The sequence below is a fragment of the Penicillium robsamsonii genome (assembly GCF_028829455.1).
Source record: "Penicillium robsamsonii strain IBT 29466 chromosome Unknown utg000003l_segment0_segment0, whole genome shotgun sequence".
NCBI lineage: Eukaryota > Fungi > Ascomycota > Eurotiomycetes > Eurotiales > Aspergillaceae > Penicillium > Penicillium robsamsonii.
The window spans coordinates 235,039-258,369 of record NW_026643221.1 but is presented as its reverse complement, the minus strand read 5'-3'; the positions used below and the strand labels follow the sequence as shown (position 1 = coordinate 258,369).

Here is a 23,331-nt window from a genome sequence, read left to right as displayed (position 1 = left end):
TCATGAAGAGCCCTTCTTCCACAGACACCTGCAGTCTCACTTCAGGAAAACCATATCTCAATAATCTTCAGTCTTTCAGTCTCTGGCCCTATCCCCCATACATAATTTAAATCTCAACTTCCTCTAGTAGCTTCGCAACATTCTCATGTCGTGGCTTCAATCCGATGCGGAACGGCACTGGAGAGCGCCCAGAGAGGCCATCGTATTCTTTCAAATCGATAGGCTCCTCTGGAATCTCGAACATATCGAATGCCCAGAGCATACGGGAGATTGTCAGCCAAATCTCACGCTCAGCCACAATCATTCCAGGGCAAATGCGACGACTAAAAGTGGTTAGACGGGCTTCCTCTTTTGTTATAGATTATGCAGTACTTACCCAGCCCCAAACATCCAGTGGTCTCGCTTCATAGGATCGGCGACATTGACACTGTCAGCAGATGTCAAGGGATCATCGATATAACGATCAGGCTTTTTTTTCGCTTGTTAGTAAATAAACCTTTCAAGGGATTAGCCAGAGGTGACATACATCAAACTTTTCGGGGGAGGAATGTCGGGCGGGATCATAATGCATAGTCCATGTATTAAGAACGACCACAGTATCCTTAGGAATGAACTTTCCTTGGTAAACGAAATCTTCACTGGCAACATGGGGAGTACCTAACCAGAAAGGATTGTGAACTCTTTCAACTTCCTTGATGATAGCGTGACAATAAGGCATATTCTTTTCATCTTCAATACCAGGGAGACGATCACGTCCAACGACACGATCAATCTCTTCCTGGGCCTTTTTCTGGATCTCAGGGTACGCAGGAATGAGAGCAGAGAACCATTGCATAATGGCGGCAGTCTGGATGAGACATTAGTAATGGATGGGGGTAATCATGATAGTAACTTACAGTCTCAACACCACCAATCATGAAAGCTGACGCAAGGATTGCCATATCCAAATCATCAAGGTCCTCTTTATGGCGGAGTTCAATCATTGTCTTCGCTAAACAGTCCTGAACCTTCTTGCCTTCCTTCATCTTCTGCTCGGCTTCCTTAATAAAGCCACCGTATGTGTCGACCAAGCCTTTATGTAGTTTCTTGGCACGCATATGCAATGGTGTCGGGAGATATTGTAGAATAGGAATGAAATCAATAAGATTTGACATAGGGCCAGTGCAGTTCCTAGTAGCTCAGTTAGTTTGTTGGCAAGATAAATAAATGTTTCCATAGGCCGTGCGCATACATAAATTCACGACTGAGCTTTAAAGCCCGTCCAACCAGGGGGTGATGGATGCTGTCCGCTCGGAAACCGAACGTGATAGTTGTCATGTTGTTTAATGAGCAACGACCGGCATGAGGCTTTATAAATCAGTACTTGCTGCTGGTATTGGTAGACTGGGTTAACATACCTGAGGGTTGACGGGGGCTAAACCTCCTTTGCTTTCGATAAGCAATGCCTTTACTAACGAGAGCGACTCGCGATCCAATACGGGGGAGTATGAGTCAACAGCACGTTGGCTCAGCCATGTGGTTGCAATACGGCGGTGCTTGCGCCTTCAATTAGGGTCAGCAGAAACCTTAGTGAAGTCTAGGATAAACCTACCATCGGTCATTGTATGGAGTAGCAGTGATGCCTCGACCAGCAAAGACAGTTTGACTTTTGATGAACATTTCTTTGCGAGAAGAGAACACGTTCCCATTGGTGACCATGAGATCCTTAGCAATGTTTGGGTCAGAAACAATGACGAACAGTTGGTTTCCAAGCCAGATGGAATATAGATCTCCAAACTTCTTCGCCCAGAAGTCTAGAGTCAACTCAGGGTACCTGGTCAAAGAGTAAAATGAACCTAAGGGCATATTAGAAAACCAGTTTTCGAATGTGTTAGTGATAGAGGAGTTACCGAATATCGGAAGCCCTAGCGGGCCTTGGGGGATTTTGTGACCATGTTCGTCAGTCCAGGGCTTTCTGAACCAGGCGAGAAGCGATGCTCCAACGATTCCAGTGAGTGTCCACAGGAATGGCAGACTAGCTTTGGTCACAGCAGGAAGTCCTACAGACCACGACGCTGCGTCAACGGGCAAATTGCTGAGCAAAGCCTCGGTGCTGTTGTATATAACAGACATATCGTCAAGGTATTTGATAAACTGGGTTGCAAGAGTTTATCGACGGAGGCATCACTGTTTTATACACCCTAGAAATCTACAGTCGCTTACATACTCCTGTCTATGAGAGATAAGAGAATGTCGCTTCGAACAAACGGATAATTACAAATTGAAGACCATGTGCATGAAATGCCTCAAACCGGAGAAAACATGACATGAACTAGCTTGAAGGGGTCACGTCAAGCGAATACCAAGCAATGCTCAGTTCTCTGCTCGGCCTGAATATACTCGGATTTAGATATCTTGCAAATATTCATTGGCGGCGGTGGCGTGTGTAATACAACCTTGTGTGTCTAATGTGCATGATATACCGCTAGCTTGACGAAGTATCGTCCTGTATTTGGTGGGCATATTCCTTTTCTGGAGCGGACACTCGAAGGATGGAGAGATTTATTACCTGTTAGAATGTCATTGCGACTAAATGTTCGTAGATGGGTCCCTGGTTGTCCAAATGAGGAAGGAGGAAGGATCACCGTTATGCTAGCGGTGCATCAGCGTTATAGTATGGGAAATGAAGGTCTTCTATCTCCGGCTAAACGAATGGGTCTTAGCCATGGTGATTATTGTAAATAATTTCGTCTGGAATCGAGTGCTATGTAGGGATATATATAGCTATTCTAGCTTATATCGACTGCTGAAAACACGATTATATTTTACTACCACATGCGTCAACAGTAAAATATAACGCCTAGTTTATGAACTTATATTCTATTAAGTCTAATCTGCGCGAGATATAGGATACCGGCTCTTCCTAGCGTATACTATCCCCTACCAGTTTATATCCCGAAGCTAAAGTCTGACTGCATATCATGCTCGCCTCCTCATGCCTAAAATTACATCAAGTCTGCGAGAACTCCGGTCTACTGATACATGTACTTGCTTCTACAATACCGGAATCATGGATGGGTAACGCATTGATTATCAAAAATCCTGATAGTATATAGATCACGATCCTGACCAGACATTAGACCTCGGACAGGTATTTGCGAGATTAATATAATAGCGCATGATGACAAGAGTACGAGTAGACTGGGGGTGTTTAGCCATGAAGAGTATACCAATAATTATCAAGTAGACAGTAATCCTTTAGATCCCGACTCAACCTCATTTTTCAATCTAGGTATGATAATAGCACCCTCAAATTTATGGGGGTGGTAATACATAAGCAATTTGGCCATGGAGAGTACGTATGTAGTTTGGATCATGATAGGCCATCCCACGTGGGAGCCGAAATGGCACGCACCACTGTGGCTCGCCTAAATTAGCTCTCACTGACAGTAAAACTAGTTTAGCGCCAAATGTTTGGCCTATCTGTGCAGGGCCGCATTCAGTTACCCCTACACAAAGGATTGCAGAAGAAAAACTAACAGCGCTTAGTGAAACCATGGCACCATTTAATACAACGAACTGTCCCATGCGGGGCTTCGGTCATTTTAGTCAATAATTATGTACCGCATTCCCTCGATCCTTTGCAGGGCTACTGCAAGCCATCGCAGAATCTTTTGCGAGACAGATAACGTCCTGCAGCCTCGGGAGTAAGCCGTGACAATAAGTCCCGAACATGGTATTTAACATAGTAGAGGGTGTCTTGGCAGTCGGAGAAACCTAAGTCAGGGCATTGAATAAACCTTTTGTATAAACTCATCTACGGATACTATCTATCCGATCTGAGCTGACTTCTAACCTTCCAAAGTTGCTACCTCCTAGATGCCATCCATGGTCGTCTTGGTAACCTGTTCACCACGGCTACAGGGCGAGACCCAAAGACGATCTTGAGAATATCCAAACTGACCTAGAACCTACGGAGAACGGAGTAACGGCACATAATTGATTTTAAACAATTAAGTTTCTAAACAATATGGTAAATACAACTCTCTCTCCCAGACTTAGCTCATAAAGGAATCCATGATACTCGAGGGGTCCCGTCATACGGGGCGCCCTCAAATCGCCACAAAAATCGTAAATCTTTTCCCGCTCAACTCCTTTTACCATGATAAAGGGTGCACCACAGTATCATTCCCCAGCAACCCCCGCAACATCCATATAGCGATCTTGCATAGAGGGCGCATATCTCTAGGCCGAATTGCTAGTCTGTGGAAGAACGGGCTTCGCGGTGGGTGGACTGATCCAGAAAATGGGATATCGGCGTTGGATATTGTTCAAGATCAAAGCCACAATAAGTATCATAGTCGACGAAAGTAAGACAACTGGCAGATAGTACCAAGATAGTGCCCACACAGCTTCATCCACTGCTGGGAGGAGAGCCGTGGCGCCGGCTGGAGGATGAGTTGTCTCAGTGATCTGCATAACAACAATTGCAACAGCGGACGAAAGCGAAGCGGCTATCCAACGCAAAGAGTTGAACATCTCTTCGTCAGGCATTAGGCTGAAAAGTTTCGTGATGCAGATGCCGACCAGGGCGCTCAAAAAATGACCACCGAGTAGTGCGCGTGGTTGTGCTAGAGGGCTTTCAATAGCGCCATATACGAGGACTGCTGATGCTCCCTGTTTAGGGATGAGCATTTGAGAATGCCATGAAGAAAGGGAGACGCACATAAGAAGCAATGATACCCGGCACGCCACGTTCAATGAAGTAGGAAGAGTACTTGAATATTACCTGTACCACACATAGACCACAGAATGCGGCTATGAACGACCAGACGTGAATGAGATATTTTGGGGGAGGCTTTGGTGCATTCTCACGATAGCCCAGCCAGTGGCTGATAGACCGAGGGAAGCGAGCCCAAAACTCTTTCCCAGAGATCATTGTTAGGCTCGGGGAATGGCAATGGCAAACAATCAAATGTTTAGACCAAGGAAGAGAATCCAAAAAAAAAAAAAAAATGAACAAGGTCTTTTGATGTGCATTGCTTGTTCGAGGGGGAATTATAAGAGCCAGGAAATCGATAAAGGGGATTCGGTCCGGAGACCGGTGAACTAGGGCTAGGGATATGACTAGTAGGTGACCGGGATTTGAAAATAAACATGTCTTTACCAATGCCCGTAAAAGTACATGTGAAGCGACACAATTGAAAATTCCATTTCTTAATCTGACCGGTTTTCGACTAAGGTATGAATGTATGGGCCCCTGAAATCTATTCCGCGTGTTGAATTCGGATTAGGCAGGGGACCCTAGTCTTTGACCCGCACTTACCGCACTGTTCTTTGCCAATCAAAGCTTGGTTTTCCAGCTGATATCTTAGCGCCTTGGCATACAGTAATTGACGTTTCCAATCTATTCTTTTTTTAAAAAGAAATGCGTGGAAAGCGAGGGTAGTGCTTACGCATGTCACTTAGAGGGTGCAATGAAAGATGCTGCACAGCTGGGACGCCACATGCCATCGTGTTCAAGTTCAATTTACCGAACTGATGTCTCTATAAGAACCTCCAGGTGTACTTTGCCTTGTCCACTTGAAGCGTCGTACAAAATTTTCAGGCTTTGCCCTCAAAACTACCTGTAAAGGACAGCTCACTGTCCACGATACTATGTCTCTCTCACGGATTTCCGATGTCCATGAAGATTCACGCAGTTAGTGGGATCTTACTCATATTTGGAACGGCGTTGACAGATTGAGATAGTCGTTGGCTTTGATCCATTGTTGTCTCCCGAATATCTTCAGCGACAAATCACCGCGGTAAGTCCATGTAACCGGATTGAGAAAATTGGGTTCACTATCACTGATACCCGGAAGTCAACGTCTTCGTTAGAAACTGTACGCTCCAGTCGAAAGCAAATCGTCGATATCCTTGAACGACGAGATGACCGCTTACTGGTGGTTGTTGGCCCTTGCTCAATCCACAACACGCAAGAGGCATTGGAATTTGCTTCCCGATTGCGCGAACTTTCGAAAAGACTCTCTTCGACTCTTTGCATCGTAATGCGTGCTTATTTGGAGAAGCCTCGTACTACCGTCGGCTGGAAGGGTTTGATCAATGATCCTGACATTGATGCTTCCTACAACATTAATAAGGGACTCCACATCTCCCGTCAGCTCTACTCAAGCCTGACCGATCTCGGAGTCCCAATCGCCAGTGAGATGCTTGATACCATATCGCCACAGTATCTGGCGGAATTTATTTCCCTTGGGGCGATTGGTGCGCGCACGACGGAATCTCAATTGCATCGAGAGCTGGCTTCTGGCCTAAGCTTTCCCATTGGGTATAAAAATGGAACATCCGGCAGTGTTGGCGTTGCCATCGATGCTATCCAGGCTGCCTCCAAACCTCACAGATTTTTGGGGGTCACAAAACAGGGTATAGCAGCTGTGACTCGCACTACGGGGAATGAACATGGGTTCCTCATTCTGCGAGGCAGCAACGAGGGCCCGAACTATAGCAAAGAGCATATCGGTCGTGCGAGGCAGGCGCTGAAGCTAAAAGCCGAACGCGAGAACATCATGGTTGATTGTTCGCATGGTAACTCGGAGAAAAACCATCTGAACCAGGCAGTAGTGGCTGCGAATGTGGCTGGTCAGATTGCAAGTGGAGAGACTGCACTCATTGGTGTGATGATCGAGAGTAATCTCAACGAGGGCAATCAAAAGTTGCCTCCGCAGGGGGCAAGTGGGCTTCAGCCTGGAGTCAGTATCACCGATGCCTGCATTGACTGGGAGACAACTGTGGATGTTCTGCAAATGCTGGCAAATGCTGTTCAGTATAGACGTTCCGGGGCCGAGACCCTAGCTATCGAGTGCGTTGGAAAAAACCTGGTTTGTTTTAATAAGCAGATCACCGAGATTAGTGCTGTCGACTTGGTGTGACCTTTATGCGTTGTAGAAATACAACTTCGTTTCTACATATCGTGCAAACTACCAGATTCTCACTAACAGTAGCTCAGAGTCGTATAAAAAATTGTGTACCGTACTATGTATGCACATAAAAGCAGTCATTATCCTCGGGAAGCAAGGGATCGGGAAGCCACCGACTCTCAGGTGATTGATTTTTGTTGTTTGCATGAGCATTCGAGAGTATAACCTTAGATTATATATATCTCCTACCTATCATATGATTTGATCTGAAGATTTGTGTGATCACGTCCAAACAGTGTCGGTGGTGACTGCACCCGTTGCGAGACAGCTGGAGGGAATTAGAACGGTCATAACACAAGGGTTCCTATTTCCACTACAGGCGTGTTGGCATGTTAGTATTTAAAAGCCAAGCCTGCAGGCGGCAGAGTGAGGCAAACCCATACCCCGAATACGTCGCGACATTGCCAACAGCTTCAACACAATAGGAGTATCCTTTCAGCAGGTTAGTGCAATTCGGGTTGTTAACCTCGTGATTCTTTGGACAGGAGGGTTAATAAATCTTTTTCAGCAAGAGAAATACATTGTTGAATCTTACCAGGAAGAAGAAGTCACTCAGGCTAATGCTCATCATCACTGTGACGGAACTGCATGTATCGCCCAGTACAACTTCGTAGTACTTGACGCATCGTGCATTGGTTCTATCCACTGCATTTGAAGGGGCAGGTCTAAATGGGTGGAGAGGTAAGTTGGAATAATCACACAGCTTAAAAAGGTTCGTGATCAACTTCCGTTGACACTTCCGTGACACTTCCGTATAAACAAGCCTCTCGTGCATGCGCAGTACCTGGGGCTTCCGCCGACCTGCGGGTGGATGGTCATTGGGAAAACAAAGGAATCATACTCTTTGTAATAGAAATCGAACTGTTCGGTCCAGAGTCTCAAGATCAGATTAGGATCCACAAATCCATTTCCGCCGTTCCCAACATTGAAAGCGAGCCAATCATCCAAATGCCAGTTTGCCGGGATCTCGACAATGCTGGATGCATGAAGTGCGCCCATGGGCTGCATCCAAGTAGACGGCGACTAGTGGACATTTTGTAGCTGTGACAGACGGTACGTACGGCAAGTGGTACATCTGCGAGTCGTGGTGCATAAGTGAGTGGTCATATTCGAAACCGTACTTTTCAAGCAGTGGTACGGTGTGTGGTGACGGTTTCCATGCCGGTGCGGTCCAACCTTTGGGTTGTTTTCCGAGGAAGGAAGTGAGGATTTGAAGTGATTGGGAGAGAACTTCCTCTTCCTGGATACTGTTCAGGGCGCTCATATGTTCGTGGGTGTAGCCGTGGGCTCCGCTATCAACCATATTCCTCAAGTCAACGCCACCCATTATCCCAGTTGAACAATACCGATTGAAGTCGTCGATTAGACACTTACATTTCGTGCCCACCATCGCGTATCTTTACTACTTGGCTCAGAAAGGACTGCAATGAGTGTGCCGGAACGAACCAGGTCGCTTTGATATGGTGTCTGTCGAGAAAGGACAAGATGCGATCCACTCCGACAGTGGCACCGTGAATTCCACGAGAGATGTCGCTCGGGTCGGCAGCCGTACCATCACGGGTGTGGGTGGGCGGTCAAGACTTACGCGTAAAGCTCATCCTGTGAACTGCAGCTTTTTAGCTCCTCGGGCAGACCTTTGGCTTCGGCATGCCATGGGTAGTGTGGAGGATTCTTCATGATCAGCCTTTTTACAACCCCAGCCAAAGCGAATAGCTTCAGAGTTGCCGCGTCCATCTCGGCTGCATTGATTTGGCAGCTGTACTCCACTCCCGCTACAACATTGACCACCGTTAGTAAACTATGCTCATATGGCCCACCAGGTTCCCCACTCACCGATCCTAACTCCACCGGACTCCGTGAGCAACATCGTGTCGGCACTTAAGGCGGCGAAGGCTCTCCCGCGACCGCGCAGATATTGAATTCCTTCGAGGACCTATCAGGCACGAGCGCCACTTTCTCACGTCGGGCGCTGGGACTAGCACTTACCGGCCGAACAATTGCGACAACCTCACCCTCAGTGATAGTGCACCTTGATGCGAGGATGTTGCTCACTGAGAGCTCTACTGATTCCCAGACCAAAAACACCTGATCCTCCCAACAGTAGCACCCCAGCAGATCTAGAAAGCTAGGATGAGAGAATTGACTCATGGTTTCTAACAGTAGCTTGACAGACGAAAACTGCTGCTTCAGAGGGTGGATATTGACCAGCGCCACTTTGTTGTTTCTGTGCCAGGCCAGGAAGACGGCCTGTCCTTGGGAAATCACCGTGGTCCCCCCTCATACGTCAGCCATGGGGTTTGGGAGACCGGCTGAATATTTCAAGCTTGGTCTTGACCCTTCCAAATTTGCACTACTCATCGTTTCTCTCGCTGGTTCTCCCCAAGTATGAGATTGCCGATTTTAGATCATCACATACTACAAGATTCATTCAATTGCTCGCAGTGGGTTGATAAAACAAATGACTTTCATGACTATCATACACGTAATGAATCCTCGCCCTCATGGGGCAGTGGTCTTATGCAGCTCCTTGCCATCAACGCGGGCGCTACTGCTGGCAGCTGCACCCTCGCGCAGGCCACTGTTATCAGGAGGGAACTCGAATCGTCCAGAGCCAACATCAGTGGTACGATGGTCAAGGGAGTTAAAATCACTGGCAACTGGAGGTTTCTCGGGTAGAGGCAGGTTGTCCTTGGTCTTCTCGATTTCCTCGGGCTTGTTGGTGTTTTGATCGATGATGGACTATATAGAGTTATGTTAGAGGTCTGCTCTATGCCTGAACATCTTTCATTGCAGATAACTCACCTTCATTTGAGAGACGTCGGAGTCTGCTGGGGTCTTGCCATCGTGTGATTGGGCAACCTTGGACTCAGCCTTACGGATGTCTTGTGTAGTGGTGTGGAAGGTAGAGTCTGACATGGTGATAGGTTGTGAGTGTAGTGATTTATAGAGCAGTATTGCGAAGGTAGATGTTTTTGAATTTGATGAATGGAATGGTAAGGCAAACTATTTATATTCTTTGTGCTAAGCTGCTATGACGATTACCACGATGATGCCATGGCATTCAGGATCATGGATATGGCTCCCCGAAACAGGATGTACCGGGCTCCACCTGAGGCCATGTGGATAGCATCAGGTTGACCAAATTCCTTGTTTTCCTACTTCATGTCGGAAATATGTCATGTTCGGATAAATATGGTAAAATAGATGTCATATTCTGTGTGGAGAAGCCATTATTGGAGACCAAGTGATATAAAGTATCAAAAGAGCCCTGGGCAACAACATGAATAAATTTCACTTTCCCGGTTCCCGTTTTACCTCGTTTTACCTGATGGACACTCTTCCTCGTTGCAGTTCAGGGCGAAGACTCCATCCCAGCTGATGCATGCGTCAACCTGGATACGGAATTGATCACTGCAAGGTATAATCCAACCTTGCCACTTTCCTTGATATGGAACAGCGGCATGGAGAAGCAAAATGTCCGCAATCGCCCCTTGCGGCTCAAAATACCATTCCCCACACTGCACGGAAACTTCCAAGGACTGAATCATGCTTGAACAAGATTGATTATAAATTGCATCATACCTCTGATGTATTGAAACCGCGATTAGAGGTGTGGAGACGAAACAATGTCCAAGACCTGAAACCCCCATTTTCTTGCGAAGGTCAAGAATCGACATGTGGCCATTACTTTTTCTGCGGCAATATAGCCCTCATGCTTACCCTTCATAGTAGGAACCGATGAGACCAAGTCTGAATATACTACAAAAACTCAACGGTCGGTAGACCAAAAGAATTCAGCGAGGTGCCTCGCATAGTTGCATCGTCAGACAGCTAATAAATATCACCACACACAGATGCAAACGCTTGCAGGACAGGCTGGTATTTCGGGATAGTGTCTGGAATAAACAGCTCCCACTACAAAGTGAACGTGTGCCATTAAGGGAGGGCCACGCCTATAATGCTGATTGGCAGCACGCTTATATAAGTTAAGGCGTACGTACACCCGTGGGCATCTCTCTCTCGAGTCAAATTAGCCAATAAAGCTCAAGTTGAGTTCCCAACCTCTACTGAATCGACGGTATAGAACTGGCTATATTCAGCGAACGTTGACGCGGTGCCGATATATTAATGAGCAGTGTACGCACGGCCCTTGATTTCGCCTTTTATCCCTCCGCTTTTCTAGCGAGTTTAATCGAGTGGTCTCCATCAACAACGCTTATTGTTCTGCTCTGAAGGTGCAGAATTCCGGAACTACATATATATCCAGTCACGCAAGAGGCACGCATTACAAGGGTATAACTATGAAGATATCTCAAGCCCAAAAGGTCTGATTGAAAGAATTTCAATTTCAAGAAAACAAAAACATGGGTGAATCGCAGCGCCGTAGCAGTGCAGACGAGGGACGAGACCTTGGGAAATAAATCCCTCGGCCAGATCCATACAATAGGGGGTTTCTCAAAGGATGCCAGAAAAAAAAAAAAGATAACACTAAAAAATCATCCCAATAAAATAACCTCGGTTGGAACATATTGCGTCTATCAGACGCGGCGCGGGTCCAATATCACGGATAGAGAGAATCCCGCCCTGCGCTCGTCCCAGCCTTCTAGTTCCGACTCCAGGACCGAACGGCCAAGTCTTTGACCCTTCCAGATCTCGAAATGTACTCGGAAATTCAGTTGTTCTCCTGCTTAGACTGATCCGACTGCTCGTTGGATCCCTGGGAAGCTGTCACACAGTCAGATCCCGCAGCGCCAAAACCAGGCCAGCTATATCAATCGGCCCCAAAAAGATCAGATTGAGCGCTCACCAGCTGACTGGCCTTGTTCCCGGGGTTGGGACGAGGTGTTAGCACCGGTAGTCCGGGACTGGAGGCGTCGCTCGGCCTCGCGGATTCGGTTCTGTAGCTCTTCCAATTCGCGGTTCTGGATCAACATCTGCTGCTTCCTTGGGGGTTGAGGTTAGCATTGTGATAATGGCGAGAGAGTCGTGCGATATCGATGGTCAAGGGATTATCAAGTAGCACTCACTTCTGGTCGATGGTTTGCGAAAGGTTGTTAACATCGGAGTCAAGCATAAAGGCGCTGTCCAAGGCGGACGAGAAGGCTTGCGCCATGGTCCTGTGGTCACGGTTAATGCCACTATTCGGAGAACCGTCGATATAGGGAAACGAACGACTGAGGCCGGACCTTGGGCTTCCACTCGCGATCCATGTCAGACATTTTGTATGGGATGTTTGATCTTGGTGTCTGTCACAGACGGGTGCTAACAGCTGAACGGCGACAGAGGGGTGTGCGACCTTTTTGGGGCGGGGCAAGAGCAGGTCGCAAAATTAAGGTATTAGGCGGTTTAGGTATCTTCGAGACCGGGACCAGCCAAGAATCAAGTAAAGATGAAACTGAAACGAGGTTTTTGATACTGTTGGTAAAAAAAAAACACAGTGGTCAGTCTTTATACTTCACAGATAAGCCACAATCTGGTGGGGAGGCGAAAGAAATACCGGGATATCAATAGTAGTAGCAATGGACAGATCGGAGAGTGATCAAAGAACTTTGGAGACCTGCCAGGAAGCTAAAGGGGGAGAAGAAGGGTGCGAAAGAGATGATCATAGCCCACCTAATGTTACTAGTGTAGGAGGACCCCATATATCCGCAAGGAGAGCTTGTAAGTGTTACAACTGTATTACAGGGGCTCTACGCCATTATGTGTCGCATTTAGGGGGTTTTTGTTTCAGGGGTTGATTTTCTATACTTCCATTTCTGTTTTATACCAACATATATAGTGTGCACTTGGCCCTACAAAGGAAACTTCCTTTGATAAAGCTAAACCCCTGACATGGGTCTCAGGGGAATTAAGAGAATTTGCGTTACAAGTATAGCGTACTTCAGCCCATAGCACAATTGACGGGAATATAAGGAATATAAGGTTGAATTGGAATGTCCATGCTTTCACATATGTCTCTCATAGATATACATGTAGAGAGAGGTACATCGTACGTTGCATTGCGCATTCAGGTTTCTCCCTGGCAACTGGTCACATGACCAATACCATACAGTACAGCGTGAACTCTTCTCCGATTCCCAATTTCCATTTCCATCGTCATTTCAATTCTACAGAGACATTTTATCTCTTTGCTTCTTCTAACCGTAAATTTCACGCGTTTTTACCTCACCCGTTGTGGTCGCCGTTCATTTTTTTCCCGCTCAAATTTTCGCGCGGATAGGTTGAAGGGCCATATTGCGTTTCAAGCCTGTCGCGTTCGCTATCCCTAAATACTAGCCAACCTAGCCAAAATTATTTCCCAAACTCGCAGTTAAAGCGAAACCGAACGCTTTCCGTGACCACCCCGTTCGCCGACCACCGTGGCCCCCATCCTTCAAGCCTTTCCCCCCAGTGGCCGACCGGACGGGCAATGGGGGATGCCTCCTCTGTCGGCATACACTTCGTTTGAGTCGCTCCTGTTCTTCCAGTCTCTCGCGACTTCGGATTCCCGACCGACAAGCTTCGGTAAAATCTCGACCCTCTTGCGAAACAACCAGCTCGTGCGCGAGAATGTCGATTTCGATGCCGATCGTCTGACCCCGGAGGCGCTGGAAGATCTCTATGCGACATTGATGCGCGATGGATTCAGCCGTGATAGTGCGCCCTCGGTCAATGGACGACCATCAGACACCTCTAGTCCGCCCAATCCGAAGAAACGCAAAATCTCCAGTCCGCGACCAGATGGATTGACCGGATTCACCCATGCCACGCTCATCCCAGAGCTAGTGGCACATCTTTACGCCAAATATAAAGATGTAGTCACCAGGGAAATTAGGGATGATGAGAAAAGGTACACAGAAATCAGGGCTGAACTGGAACGCCTACACCAGGAGGACGACAAATCAGCCGCCGCGGCAGCTACGGCACCCACACCCGTGAAGCCGGTGCCTACCGAAGTGAAGGATACTGGCCGAAAGGAAGAGACACCGCGTCCACATGTACAAGATCCGTCGGGTCAACCTCTTGCGACAACCGTCCCGCCCGCCCAGGACAAGGCAAAGCCCGAACCGCAGCACATCGCAATCAACGTGCCCCCTACGATAAACGAGCCACCGAAAACACACATCCCTCCTGTGCCCCAATCTGAAGCTCCACCTCCCCAAGCGCAAACCCCAACACCCATACCGCAAGACATAGCCGGGAAAGCACCTCAACCGCAGCCGACCACCACTCAACCCCTCCCAAAACCGCCCACCCAACCTCCACTTGCTCTAGCTACCCAGAAAGCCCCTCCAACCACACCAGCCGGACCGCGAGTCACGCCGGCACATCCGTCGCAAATCGCCCCTCGAGCCAATCCCGTCCAACCTGCGCCCATTGCTACGGGTAAGGCTGTCCCGTTGCCGCCAGCATCCCAGCGAACCCCCGCTCAGCCGAGTTTTCAGCAGTGGCAGCTGGATCCTTCTCCTCACTCACCATACCCTGCCGTCTCCCCTGGTGTTGCTACACCTCAAGTAGCTCAGGCCACTACCAAGCGACCTGTACCACTTCTCGCCAACCCGCCTTTGCCAGGGCCGCAAGCCCAGACTCCCCTCCAACCTCTTGTTCCACAAACACCCAGCACCATCCCATCTACAACCCACACACCTGTCCCAATTGGCCGCCCGCGTGTTTCCCAAACGCCGAGTGCCACATTCCCCTCTTTCTCTGAATCGCGCGGCTCCCATCCACGCCTCTCAATTGACACCCAAGGCTCCTCCACGCCATGGAAGAGAACCCCTCGCGCGAGGGTTTCGGTGTCTCCAAGCTCGCCGCCACGGCCACGGCCGGAGGATGTCAGTCCCATCAGTGAACGAGATGAATCACCCATTGATGCGATGGAAATGTCACCTCCCCCGAGGATCAATCTTGGCCAACGAGCTCCGTCTACAGAAGACAAGAAAAATCGACGCGGCCAGACTGACACCAAACCCGCCCCTGTCATCAAGACCGAGAAACTAGCTTCAATTCGGAGGACGCGTGCCGTAAGTTCGGCATCTTCCCGGAGTCGCGGGCGATCCATGGCTTCGCGCGACGGGTCTGTTGCACCATCGGAAGACACTGTGCGCGAACCACGAGCAACGGGCCGCCGAAAGGGTGCAGCTGCTACCGCCGACGAAGAGACTCCCAAACCGCGGATAAAACGTAAACGCGGCGCAAGCGAAGCATTGGAAATTGAACCACACCCTGCCGATATCCCGAGATTCGACACAACTCAGTATGTCATGGCTACGCGCAACTTCCACCGGACTGCAGCACCAATTATGAACGATGTAGCCACCCATAAGCTTGCGTCCATCTTTGCCAAGCCAATCAGCGAACGTGACGCCCCTGGCTACCACGATCTCATCTATCGGCCATCTGACCTCAAGACAATCAAATCTGCCATCCACCAGGGAAGCAAAGCTGTCGCCGCCGCAGGAGAATCAGCCAGCACACCAGCCGGGGATGGAGAGTCTCCCGTTCCTGGCGGCACACCGTCCAAAGGCGGCATTCTAATGTTACAGAAGAGTGAGGATTTCGTACCGCCCAAGGGAATTGTGAACTCAGCACAACTGGAGAAAGAGTTGATCCGCATGTTCGCCAACGCTATCATGTTTAACCCAATTCCTCAACGAGGATTCGGACCTGCCTTCCCAATGTCCAGTGACCGTGGTTCGCGTGAGAGTACCCAACTGGGCGATTCCGACGAGGGCGGTATCATTCAGGACTCGTTGGAGATGTTTGAGGATGTTCAGCAGGCTGTTACTCGATGGCGGGCTGCTGAACGTACTGCTGATGAGTTGGCTAATAAGAATGTCCTCTCCCTTCGGCGTGGAAGTGCCAGTGATTTCAACACTGATAGTACGGATGATGTGAAAGGGTGATTCGATTACTACCTTGTATTATGAACTTTGTATTTGATTAGGATCGGTTTATTGGTTTTGGAAATGAAATGCCATGATGTCTTTCGTCGGTGCCTTCGATAGCCCGGCTGTTATTAATACTTTTGCTCCCATGTATATTCTCTCCTCTCATGATGATATAAATCGGAACATATCAACGTGTATATCATTGTCATAACCTTTCAACCAGAGCCAGTCCCGCTGCCTGAGTCTATAATGGGGTATATATTTTCATTTTTCAACATCCAACCTCTAAACCTGCGGCTTCGTGCGCCCAAGTCCCTCCTTCGCATAAAAGTCCATCGGATAAACGCCCTTATTCCCCGTATCCCAATTCTCCCGCACACCCAACGCAACAAGTGCCTCATACGGCGTCAGCAACGGCCGCGAAAATGCATATCCCCAATCAATACTCAACCGCGGACAAGCAATTTGCACCCAGCACTCCACGTCCGCCATAGAAGCCAATTTACCAGGGAAGATCTCACTCAGCAACAAGTTGACAATTGGAATCCCGCGCTCGCGCAGGTGTCGCTCGATCATCGCCATAGTATGCGGGTTACCCTGTCGACCAAGCGAACCGAGGATAATCCCCCACTTGCGGGCCGTCTTGGCTGTAGCGATTGCGTCCCGGCGGATCGTCTGCATCTCCTCGTGTTCGTAGCTCTCGCGTGTTAGGGTTCGAGAGTACGGATCGTATCGGTAGGCTGGGATGGAGGGGTTGTGGATCATGGCAGATTCGAGGTGGAAGCGGCCGTCACCAAGGTAGAGGATTGCGTCGATATCGGTTTCGGAGAGCTGGGGTGATGTGCAGCCTAGGATCTCGCCTTTGGAGAGTGGGGTGATTTGCGGGATTATGACGCGGAAGCCGGCACGTTCGAGGACGGGTTTGAGTCCGTGGAGCGTTGCGTTGAACTGGATTGTGCCGACGGTTGCGATTGATTGACCCGGCTTGAAGTTGCGCTCGAGGGTCGCGAGGAGGTGGCTTGTGTCAATGCTGATGTCTACGAAGATGTAGAGGGTTTTGATTTGGGTTACGTCGACTGGGATCAGACAGCTGTGTGCGTAGTGTACTAGTAGATCGCATCCTAGGGCGCGCGCAGTGTAGTCGTCGATACAGCAGGCGCCGTAGGTGACGTCGCCCATGATGAGGGTTTCGATCCCAGGGCAGAACTGGGTGAGGATGTCGGAGATGGTGGTCGCGAAGATGAGAAGTCCTTCGGGGAATTGGAGTGCTACTCGCTTGGCGCCTGATGTACGGACTCGGTGGATTGTCTTGGGGATCTCGAAGGAGTAGTTCTTGGGGAGAAGTTCCATTGCTTCTAGGATCTCGGGATCGTTCAGAATCTCTGGTGGCACTTGGTTGAGGGTGCGAGGAGTGCGTCTGGGAGCGGCTAGAGGAAGTGGAAATTAATATGCGTATTTTAGTTGGGCCATCGAATTAGATGTACCTGTTTGCACCGCTGTAGACTCGACATCTTTCTGGCTGGTTGTATCCTTCTGGGCTTGGGCATCTGCGGTTCGTCGTCCGACAAATCTTTTCTTTGGCTGTCGCAGTTGGCTAGCGGCCTGTGAGCCATCTTCAGTAGGAAGCGTGGGGATATTTGGCTCCATGACGATCAGTTATAATATGAGTCAAAAATGTCAAAAATTGCACTTTTCACTGATCTTGATAACCAAATATTGGAATTGATATCATCCCACTTCTTTTTTCTGCCGACTGACTCAGCAGGTGGGGTGATCAACTAGTCCGGAGGGGGTAAAGCGCTCTCCGCATCTCGGCCTACTACTGTTCCATTCTCAAAGCTCGCCTTCCTTCACCTATTATTTCCCTTACAATTCTGGTTGTTCAGATCATACAAACTGGCCCAACCACCACCATGATGACAGCTCGCCCCAGATTGAGTTTGTTCTCAGCCCTGCGGTCTCCATATTCTGCACGCCGCTTCGCAACCGAGTCGCGGTTAACCTCGGACCATGTCCGCATCGTGGAGGTTGGCGCTCGAGATGGACTGCAAAATGAGAAGAAATCCATCCCAATGCAAACAAAGCTTAAGCTGATTGAGCGACTGGCTAAAACCGGTGTTACCACCATTGAAGCTGGCTCATTTGTACCCGAAAAATGGGTACCCCAGGTATGACGTGCAGTACGGCGATTTCAGTCCTAGAAGACTAACGACTTGGTTACACTTTGACAGATGGCAAGTACAGCTGAGATTTGTGAGCACCTTCTCACAAACCCACCCCAAGCACAATCTACAATCGCATACAACTATCTTGTCCCTAACATCAGAGGATTGGAAAGCCTGGTTAAGATCCTTGATGCCACAGGAGTCTCCGCAGACGCGACTGGGGAGACATCAAAGACAGCGACAACTACGGAGGTGTCTCTTTTTGCAGCAGCAACGGAAGCTTTCTCGAAAGCTAACACCAACTGCTCCATTGCCGAGTCACTGGAGCGCATCAAGCCGATTGTGTCATTAGCAAAGACCAAGAATATCCGCGTACGCGGATATGTCTCTGTTGCACTTGGATGCCCCTACGAAGGCCCAGATGTGGACCCTGTCAAGGTTGCTGATATTACTGCCACGCTGCTGGAGATGGGGGCGGATGAGGTCTCAGTGGCCGACACAACGGGTATGGGCACCGCTCCCAGGACTATGGAGCTTCTGCAAGCACTCAAGGCTGCTGGCATTCAAAATACAGACTTGGCGTTGCACTTCCACGATACCTACGGACAGGCCCTGGTGAACACAATCGTTGGCCTGGAACATGGCGTTCGTATTTTCGACAGCAGCGTGGGTGGGCTGGGTGGTTGCCCGTATTCCAAGGGTGCGACAGGGAATGTGGCGACAGAGGACCTCATCCACACGATCCACAGCCTGGGAATGCACACGGGGGTCAGCCTGGATGAGATGTCGAAGATTGGAGGTTGGATTAGTGAGGAGTTGGGCCGAGCTAATGGCAGCCGGGCTGGAAAAGCGACCCTTGCTCGTCTCGCGGGAGAAAATGCATCGCTCTGATCAACGTCTGTTATAACCTGTTCTTGTCATCGTTGGGAGTATTTATTAATCCCCAACGGGTTTCATATTTGGCAACACCGCAATGACCCATAAATATGCTTTGCATTGTCAGTCCACGCCATTTTGTTATGTACATTGTAAATGTGATCACCATCAAACACCCACTTCTCCGTCTCCAATTACGGAGGATATCCCTAGGCAATAAACACCGACGCCATGATGCAAATCTCTAGTCAGCCCGAGTTCACTCAGAAATCAGTGACACGACCACCATAGCTCCAATCACCCGCTGCGCCCCAGCGCAGAGGCTCATTCTTTGGTCCACCAACTTCACCAGTCTTTGGGTTCTTCTCGCCCTCAAACTCAGGCTTCAGTCCCTTTGGCGCATCGGGGTGAAGCTCGCCACCTTTGCCGTCCGCTTGAATCTCGGCCTGTGGGGACTGGTTGACCTGGGGTGTACTGAAGGCGCCAGTCGATTGCTTCTGGAGCTTTTCGAAGATCTCCTGTTCTTCCTTCGGGAGACGCGGGGGAGCCGGGGAGTTTGAGAATGGCATTGGCTTGTCGTCGCTCTGGCGCAGGAATCGAGTTGTGGAGAGTGGTCGGATTGCGCCACGGGCTGTGGCAGCCGAGGGGATTGAACGGCGAATAGGAGAGAATACCATTATGTTTGTGGATGAGGGGAATGATATGTCCAATGAGGCAAGTTTGAAGTTGTACGGGGAGATCTCGGGACCTCGGGCTGTTCCAATTGACTCACTCCACCGATGTGACTAAGACTGCCGATCCCGATATCGCCTTTTTTTATTTCTCCCGGATCGCGGATCAGATCAGATAGTTCTCTTACGGTCCTCACCTCTCTTTTGCTGATTAGCTTTTGGTTTTTTTCTTGTGTTCTTTTTAAATCAAAAGTTTGTCATGTCTGCCCTCCGTGTGGCTGCGCGCCGCCTGCCTCGTGCATCCAAATTCGTCCCTGTTCTTGAGTCACCAGTACAACGCCGATTTGCGACTACATCCAATGCCCCTCAAAATGTGAAGGCTCAGGTTAAGGTACGTGTGACACAAATCATCCAAGACAGCGTTCAGATTCGGGACTAACAGTCGCATAGAAGGAGTCAACTCTCCCCAACCCCGACCCTTCAGCGGATTCAGTCACGGCGTCCTTCGTTAATGAGCGAACTCCTTTCATGGTCGCGACTTACGTTCGCCCGGTTCCGATGATGATGAAGGGACAGGGTTGCTACTTGTGGGATATGGAGAACCGACGTTATCTGGACTTGACCGCGGGAATTGCAGTTAACTCTCTTGGTCACTGTGATCCGGAGATTGCCAAAATTATTGCGGAACAGGTGCGAAATGCTATTATGGACTATATGGTGATTAATCGCTAACAAAAAGACCTCAATCACAGGCCGAAACCCTCATTCACGCTTCGAACCTCTACCACAACCCTTGGACCGGCGCTCTGAGTAAATTGTTGATTGAGTTGACTCAGAAGTCCGGTGCTATGCGCGATGCTTCACAGGTGTTCATCTGCAACTCCGGAACCGAGGCCAACGAGGCCGCCATCAAGTTCGCTCGCAAGACCGGCCGCACTCTGGACCCTTCCGGTAATAAGCACGAGTTCGTGTCCTTCCACAACTCGTTCCATGGCCGCACAATGGGTGCCCTCTCGGCTACCCCCAACCCCAAGTACCAGACTCCGTTCTCACCCATGCTCCCCGGATTCAAGTACGGAGATTACAACCAGATCGAACAGCTCCAGACTCTTATCACGGATAAGACATGCGGTGTCATCGTTGAGCCCATCCAGGGCGAGGGCGGTGTCAACATCGCTACCCCCGAATTCCTTGCCGCTCTCCGCAAGCGCTGTGACGAGACCGGCGCCGTCTTGATCTACGACGAAATCCAGTGCGGTCTGTCCCGTACCGGTGCTTTCTGGGCCCACGCTCACCCCTCTCTCGCCCTAGCCTCTGGCGAGGCTGTCCACCCCGATATTCTGACTACCGCCAAGGCTCTTGGTAACGGTATTCCTATTGGTGCCACGATTGTTTCTGGCAAGACGGTTGGACAGAACATTAAGACTGGCGACCACGGCACCACCTTCGGCGGTAACCCGCTGGCTTGCCGTGTCGCTCACCACATCGTCGAGCGTCTCGCCGATCCGGAGCTCCAGCAGTCCGTCCAGACCAAGTCCGATCTCTTCGTTTCGGGCTTCAAGGCCATGCAGCAGAAGTTCCCAGGTGTGATCTCTGAGATTCGCGGACGCGGCCTGATCCTGGGTCTTCAGCTTGCCCCTGAGTACACCGCTAAGGCTGGTGAAATCATCACTGCTGCCCGTGAGCGCGGCATGCTGATTATCACTGCTGGTGAGGGTTGCATCCGATTTGTTCCCGCCCTGACGATCACCGAAGACCAGATCCAGACTGCTCTGCGCATTTTGGAGCAGGCTGTGGATTCGGTCGTGGCCAAGTCATAAGTGTCTTGTCCTGAATGCCGGTTATGATTTTGTTTTCCTTTTATACCATGTATTGCGTTGGATATGAGACATATTTTCATATAGAAACTAGAGCAATAAAGGAAAAGTGTCGTGTGTCCAATTTAAGTGGAGAAGCCAAGTCTCAGGTAGCAGTGTTGACTACGATTTTTTCCTATTTCGTTTTTCTTCAAAAACTTGTTATAGAGAGCAATAATTATGTATTACAACATATGTATAGTTCAATGCCCAAGCACCGTAGTTGGCCGACACCCGTGGCAGTTCCTTAGTTCCCCACTTCGTACCACGTGTAAGGCGGATCGCGTGGAGATAATCGTCACTCTTCCCGCTTGACATGCATGGCCCCTGTTATGGCCCGTATTCTTTTCTCTTTCTTTCAATTAAAAGCTATGGACTGAATATCTTTCGCCACTTTCTAGCTTCTTACCCAACGCAACCGAATGCCTCTCACAGCATCCGATGAGGATGCCGCAACGCTTTCCTCCCAAGAGCAATGTACTTCCATTTGGAATCGTATCAGCGCCCGTGTTGGCGGCGCGTTTAACGGCGCAGACCCCCGAGTCTGCGTCGCTTTTTGGCTCTTCGGTGCGTACCCCCAATCATCACAGTTCATCAGCTTAACTAATACCCACACCCAACAGGCCTTATCAACAATGTCCTATATGTGATCATCCTCTCCGCAGCTGTAGATCTAGTCGGACCAGATGTACCCAAAGGCCTCGTTCTCCTCGCCGACGTGGTCCCGTCATTCGCAACCAAACTCGTCGCTCCGTATTTCATCCACCTTGTTCCATATTGGATGCGTACCCTCGTCTTCGCCCTCTTGTCATCCATGGGCATGCTGGTCGTCGCTATGAGCCCGGGTTATACAGTTGGTGGAACGATATCATCCAAGATCGCGGGAATAGTCCTGGCTAGCTTATCTTGTGGTGCTGGGGAGCTTAGCTTTGTGGGTCTCACGCACTTCTATGGCCCGTTCAGTTTAGCTGCGTGGGGGAGTGGTACTGGCGCCGCTGGGCTGGTCGGGGCTGGTGCTTATGCCCTCGCGACTTCTGCGATGGGATTCTCCGTTCGTGTCACGTTGTTAGTATCGGCATGCTTACCGGCCATTATGGTTTTAAGCTTTTTTGTCGTGCTACCCAAGTCACCCCTGAGGTCTGCCGAATCTGGCGCTGATAGATATCGTGTCGTTGAGGGCGGGGGTCAGGTGGAGGAAGATGAAATGGACGATGGCGTTGGCGGGGAAGACGAGGGGCTCTTGGGGGAGTCGCGCAATTCCTCCGCCCACAAGTCTGCCCGTGTCAATGACGATGCCCCCTGGCAGGACCAGATGCGCAATAATCTACGTCGCGTCAAGGCACTGTTCATTCCTTTGTAAGTATCCCAGTGATTCGGTTCATCCAAGTCTACGCTGACAGGTATCTAGCATGGTCCCGATGCTGCTGGTTTACATCGCCGAGTACGTGATCAACCAAGGTGTCGCTCCAACTCTGCTTTTTCCACTGCATGAATCGCCATTTGAGCATTTCCGCTCGTTCTATCCCACCTATAATGCCATTTACCAGATTGGCGTCTTCATATCCCGCTCCTCGACCCCGTTCTTCCGCATCCACAATCTGTACCTGCCGTCGCTCCTGCAGGTGGTCAACCTTGTGTTGCTGAGCCTCCACGCTATTTTTAATTTTATCCCCACTGTATGGCTTGTGTTCATCATTATTTTCTGGGAGGGCCTCCTCGGTGGAGTGGTATATGTCAATACCTTTGCAGAGATTGCCGATCGTGTTCCTAAGGAGGACCGTGAATTCTCCTTGGGGGCTACCACTGTCAGTGACTCGGCTGGTATCTGCATTGCTGGCTTCATCAGTATGGGGTGGGAAGTCTGGTTATGTAGTTGGCAGGTTGGACATGGGCGTGATTATTGCCGACAAATGACATAGAATAGAGTAAGTATA

The 23,331-nt window shown here is 49.6% G+C and overlaps 13 protein-coding genes across 13 annotated transcripts; 5 read left to right on the top strand and 8 right to left on the bottom strand.

Moving 5' to 3' along the window:
- Positions 1-106: 106 nt before the first annotated feature.
- Positions 107-2,112, bottom strand: N7447_004798 (cytochrome P450; the record flags this gene model as incomplete). The annotated part of the gene is made up of 8 exons (XM_057229060.1): positions 107-323; positions 377-468; positions 527-847; positions 897-1,170; positions 1,232-1,347; positions 1,398-1,542; positions 1,592-1,835; positions 1,890-2,112. 8 exons carry the CDS (start codon positions 2,110-2,112, stop codon positions 107-109), a joined length of 1,632 nt encoding a protein of 543 aa, XP_057084150.1.
- A 2,112-nt stretch (positions 2,113-4,224) lies between these two features.
- N7447_004797 (HPP family protein) lies at positions 4,225-4,918 on the bottom strand (the record flags this gene model as incomplete). Its single annotated transcript, XM_057229059.1, has 2 exons — positions 4,225-4,656; positions 4,706-4,918. 2 exons carry the CDS (start codon positions 4,916-4,918, stop codon positions 4,225-4,227), a joined length of 645 nt encoding a protein of 214 aa, XP_057084149.1.
- Positions 4,919-5,637: 719 nt separating this feature from the next.
- Positions 5,638-6,911, top strand: N7447_004796 (3-deoxy-7-phosphoheptulonate synthase; the record flags this gene model as incomplete). Its single annotated transcript, XM_057229058.1, has 3 exons — positions 5,638-5,680; positions 5,731-5,786; positions 5,844-6,911. 3 exons carry the CDS (start codon positions 5,638-5,640, stop codon positions 6,909-6,911), a joined length of 1,167 nt encoding a protein of 388 aa, XP_057084148.1.
- Positions 6,912-7,679: 768 nt separating this feature from the next.
- On the bottom strand, positions 7,680-9,317 carry N7447_004795 (uncharacterized protein; the record flags this gene model as incomplete). The annotated part of the gene is given in 7 exon segments (XM_057229057.1): positions 7,680-7,982; positions 8,017-8,251; positions 8,334-8,492; positions 8,545-8,757; positions 8,777-8,892; positions 8,946-9,206; positions 9,243-9,317. 7 exon segments carry the CDS (start codon positions 9,315-9,317, stop codon positions 7,680-7,682), a joined length of 1,362 nt encoding a protein of 453 aa, XP_057084147.1.
- A 141-nt stretch (positions 9,318-9,458) lies between these two features.
- N7447_004794 (uncharacterized protein) lies at positions 9,459-9,875 on the bottom strand (the record flags this gene model as incomplete). Its single annotated transcript, XM_057229056.1, has 2 exons — positions 9,459-9,698; positions 9,762-9,875. 2 exons carry the CDS (start codon positions 9,873-9,875, stop codon positions 9,459-9,461), a joined length of 354 nt encoding a protein of 117 aa, XP_057084146.1.
- Positions 9,876-11,631: 1,756 nt separating this feature from the next.
- N7447_004793 (uncharacterized protein) lies at positions 11,632-12,178 on the bottom strand (the record flags this gene model as incomplete). Its single annotated transcript, XM_057229055.1, has 4 exons — positions 11,632-11,684; positions 11,767-11,903; positions 11,987-12,076; positions 12,132-12,178. The coding sequence occupies 4 exons, from the start codon at positions 12,176-12,178 to the stop codon at positions 11,632-11,634; spliced, it is 327 nt and encodes a 108-aa protein (XP_057084145.1).
- Positions 12,179-12,208: 30 nt separating this feature from the next.
- On the bottom strand, positions 12,209-12,527 carry N7447_004792 (uncharacterized protein; the record flags this gene model as incomplete). The annotated part of the gene is made up of 2 exons (XM_057229054.1): positions 12,209-12,374; positions 12,457-12,527. Coding segments are annotated over 2 exons (237 nt in total), but the record flags the coding sequence as incomplete, so codon positions are not given.
- Positions 12,528-13,375: 848 nt separating this feature from the next.
- N7447_004791 (uncharacterized protein) lies at positions 13,376-15,844 on the top strand (the record flags this gene model as incomplete). The annotated part of the gene is made up of 1 exon (XM_057229053.1): positions 13,376-15,844. The coding sequence occupies one exon, from the start codon at positions 13,376-13,378 to the stop codon at positions 15,842-15,844; it is 2,469 nt and encodes an 822-aa protein (XP_057084143.1).
- Positions 15,845-16,114: 270 nt separating this feature from the next.
- On the bottom strand, positions 16,115-17,476 carry dph1 (2-(3-amino-3-carboxypropyl)histidine synthase; the record flags this gene model as incomplete). Its single annotated transcript, XM_057229052.1, has 2 exons — positions 16,115-17,256; positions 17,314-17,476. 2 exons carry the CDS (start codon positions 17,474-17,476, stop codon positions 16,115-16,117), a joined length of 1,305 nt encoding a protein of 434 aa, XP_057084142.1.
- A 266-nt stretch (positions 17,477-17,742) lies between these two features.
- N7447_004789 (hydroxymethylglutaryl-CoA lyase) lies at positions 17,743-18,885 on the top strand (the record flags this gene model as incomplete). The annotated part of the gene is made up of 2 exons (XM_057229051.1): positions 17,743-17,997; positions 18,061-18,885. The coding sequence occupies 2 exons, from the start codon at positions 17,743-17,745 to the stop codon at positions 18,883-18,885; spliced, it is 1,080 nt and encodes a 359-aa protein (XP_057084141.1).
- A 248-nt stretch (positions 18,886-19,133) lies between these two features.
- Positions 19,134-19,547, bottom strand: N7447_004788 (succinate dehydrogenase assembly factor 4; the record flags this gene model as incomplete). The annotated part of the gene is made up of 1 exon (XM_057229050.1): positions 19,134-19,547. One exon carries the CDS (start codon positions 19,545-19,547, stop codon positions 19,134-19,136), a length of 414 nt encoding a protein of 137 aa, XP_057084140.1.
- Positions 19,548-19,800: 253 nt separating this feature from the next.
- Positions 19,801-21,361, top strand: N7447_004787 (acetylornithine transaminase; the record flags this gene model as incomplete). The annotated part of the gene is made up of 3 exons (XM_057229049.1): positions 19,801-19,932; positions 19,992-20,231; positions 20,294-21,361. 3 exons carry the CDS (start codon positions 19,801-19,803, stop codon positions 21,359-21,361), a joined length of 1,440 nt encoding a protein of 479 aa, XP_057084139.1.
- A 458-nt stretch (positions 21,362-21,819) lies between these two features.
- N7447_004786 (battenin family protein) lies at positions 21,820-23,316 on the top strand (the record flags this gene model as incomplete). Its single annotated transcript, XM_057229048.1, has 3 exons — positions 21,820-21,964; positions 22,021-22,753; positions 22,806-23,316. 3 exons carry the CDS (start codon positions 21,820-21,822, stop codon positions 23,314-23,316), a joined length of 1,389 nt encoding a protein of 462 aa, XP_057084138.1.
- Positions 23,317-23,331: the final 15 nt, after the last annotated feature.